This window comes from Pseudophryne corroboree, chromosome 2, assembly GCF_028390025.1.
Source record: "Pseudophryne corroboree isolate aPseCor3 chromosome 2, aPseCor3.hap2, whole genome shotgun sequence".
Classification (NCBI taxonomy): domain Eukaryota; kingdom Metazoa; phylum Chordata; class Amphibia; order Anura; family Myobatrachidae; genus Pseudophryne; species Pseudophryne corroboree.
The window spans coordinates 841,712,323-841,715,458 of record NC_086445.1 but is presented as its reverse complement, the minus strand read 5'-3'; the positions used below and the strand labels follow the sequence as shown (position 1 = coordinate 841,715,458).

Genomic DNA, 3,136 nt, shown 5'->3' with positions numbered 1-3,136 from the left:
CGATTATTAAGTGAAGGGGCCAACTCCTCTAAAGGCTGCTACTTTAAAGGCATTATAGTTACTGTGATAGTGGTGCTGGTACCGGTGTTTGCGAGGGAAGGTATAACACGGCTCTATATGCCCCTCTAAGCACCTTCTCCCTGTGCTCGGATGTTCTAGCAAGATACTGCCAGAGATCTTCTGTTACTACAAGAGACCAAGGAATAGGGTCTACAAGGACCAAATCAGTCGGTTCCACTGATTGGATGGTGTGTCTGCGAAAGGCGGTAACCAACCCCTTCTGAAGTAAGCACATTGCAAAGTCAAACTAAGGCAGGCCTATGGGGGCGCGAAAGAAAAAGTCGGTGATGAGCCTCTAGTAAAAGTAAAGATAAAAAGTCTACAGGGGTCCCGCTATTGTCTAATTGCCCAGAAAGGGTGAAGGGTCAAGCTAGGAGAAGCTCACGAAAGACTACTTCAGGAGATAGATTTCAGAAACTTCTCAGCCCAGCTTGAGCCGTTATCTATCATAATCACTGGTGAATTTACCAGCTAATAATACTCGTTTCAGCATTTATCATCATTTCCACTGAGTACGGACACCATCAGTTCAATTACACTTTGCTTTATACACACTAAACTATACTTGAGGCGGCAATTTGTACTAACTGACTCCGATAACAAATATGGTAATCTTAGGTTTCAGGTTATTCTGCGCAGAGGGTAGTTTACCAAATCCCGGGTCCATGGTCCTAATAAGTATGGCCATGGTTAACTACATTTTTGTAATGCATGCAGAGAAATTGTAATTTGGAGTAATAGTGACTATAATTTAGTATATATGTATAGGTGCTGTATATGGAGAAGTAGTGTTATAAATGCTCCGTAACCTCTAACGCTATATACTGAATAGTTTATATATATAAAGCGATTTTACTTACCAAAGGGTAGTTTGTGATTTCTGTCTTGGGAGAGAGACCTAGAAGGGAACCTAAAGAAAAGACAAGAACACAGGACGAGTCCCGTTAACTAGAGGATTCAGGTGAGGAAAGTTAACCAGGGTAACCTAAGTTAATATATAGCGCTATTACCATTGAGTTGGACATTCCCTATAACCATCTACACTCCATATCCTGAATTGGAACGGCTTACCCAAGCAAGCCAGAGTGTATTCTAGCTTGGGTGGAGGCACGCCTGTGGAACTAGAAGATCTGCCCGGTGGGGTAGGGCTACATTTGGAGGCACTGCTGAGATCGTTCAGAGAAGTTACTCAAGGATCTTCTGGCCATCATAACAGAGAAACATGGAAGAAGTAACCCCGGCTGACGTGTACCGTTGGTGTAGGGAGAAAGGAGTGGAACCCTTGTGTAGTTTCGGATTGGGAGGACCACTGTCTATAGTCAGTGACGACCTCGTACTAAAAGCACTGGGAAACCTGTATGGAGTTAGCCAACCTTGTGTGGTTGCACGGTGGAAAGGACTAGCTGGCGACACGTATGCCATACTGGTTAGTAATAGGAACTCATTGGACCAGACCCTCCTACCAAGTATGGTCGTTATTGAGGGGCTTCCCGGGTGGAAGATACAGTTGGTGTGGCCCGAAGGGAGAGATAGTGGGGAGGAAGAGGCTGCGTCCGAAGAGGATCACGGAGACACCCACCCATCCCCAGGGGACGGCTTACACTTGACCAGCGGGGAAGCCGAATGCCCTGGGAATAAGAATGAAATTATCGGGACAGGAGTCGACGTCGTAGTAGATAAGATGGTTAGTCAACTGGAAAGATGGCATTATGAAGGCGGCTATCGACGGTTAAGAATATTCTCCGGAATCATGCCTGTACCTGCAGGAGAGGAGGGTTATGACACCATGAGGGAGGCAGCAGTCCAGCATTCGGAGGAGTGGCAGTGCCCCGAGCATATCAAAAAACAACGTATAGTGGAAAGCCTAAGGGGGCCCGCCATGGGAGTAGTACAGGCCACCCGGAGGAGCAAGTTGAATGCTACTCTCAAAGATTACATTGAGACTCTCGATTTCTCCTTTGGAACTTTAGAGGACGTGGGTGATTTAATGGCTAGATTGACCCGTACATATCAAGAGCCTGGAGAGACACTGACCCACTTTATATACCGGGTGGATAGATTACTATACAAGATTGTAGACAAAGGGGGTATAGATAAGGGTGCAGTTGATGCAAGCAGGATGAAACAGGTGCTAAAAGGGGCATTGACAACTAACCCTGTGGCTCAGAGACTTAGATGTACCCGGGCGACTGGGACGCCGCCTACTTTGACGGATCTGGTAAAAGAAGTTAAGCTGGAGGAGGTTCAGATTGAAGCTCGGGAGAGAAATGTAAAAAAAGTCAAAGTTGTGATGCCAACAGTCACTCCTCCACCAATGGATGACCGATTCTTGAAGTTAATTGAAGAACAGAACAAAAAAATTGATCAGTTGATAGCCCTGCAAACCCAGGCTGAGCCCCTACCTTATTGGAACCTAGGAACCGGGCGAGGGATAAGTCGAGGCAGGGGTGGTCGGAATCCTATAATATGCTACAGCTGTGGTCAGCCAGGACACAGATCATTTGAATGCCCAGGTAATGGGTCCCAGAGAGGGGAATACAGTGGACCAGTGAGGAGAAGAACAGCACCATTGGAAAACCCCATTGGGAGCTCTGTGACCCCCGCACAGGCTCCCCAATCATAAATGTCCGAGCAATGGGGAGTGCCCAGTGGTCATCCACCATTCCAAATAGCATAATGGGCCAGACACCACTGGTTAAAGCGATGATAAATGGCCATGATTGTACTGTTCTAATGGATAGCGGGTCCCAGGTCTCTATTGTGTTCGAATCTTGGTATCGTGAGTACTTATCAGACATACCTATTCATCCACTTAGTGGCCTTACTGTGTGGGGTCTAAGTGAGCAGAAGTATCCGTACCTGGGATATATCACCACTCAGATCACGTTTGAACCAGGACTAATTACCCCTAATGAGACCGTCCCGCTAATAGCTTTAGTTTGTCCTGATTCTCCTGGGGATAATGGGCAGCTTCCGGCTATTTAGGCACTAATACCCAAATGTTCAAGAATCTTATTCATTGGTGTGAAAAACAGGATAAAGATAATAGGCGTTATATTGGTGAATCGCACGGAGA

At 46.4% G+C, this 3,136-nt stretch overlaps 1 protein-coding gene across 1 annotated transcript; it reads left to right on the top strand.

Moving 5' to 3' along the window:
• Window positions 1-1,282: 1,282 nt before the first annotated feature.
• LOC135020105 (paraneoplastic antigen Ma3 homolog) lies at window positions 1,283-2,683 on the top strand. Its single transcript, XM_063953158.1, has one exon. It carries the CDS (start codon window positions 1,283-1,285, stop codon window positions 2,681-2,683), a length of 1,401 nt encoding a protein of 466 aa, XP_063809228.1.
• The last annotated feature ends 453 nt before the right edge of the window (window positions 2,684-3,136 follow it).

Excerpts from the sequence above, each read along its gene's own strand:
- LOC135020105 (XM_063953158.1), top strand. The coding sequence starts at position 1,283 with ATGGAAGAAGTAACCCCGGCTGACGTGTACCGTTGGTGTAGGGAGAAA.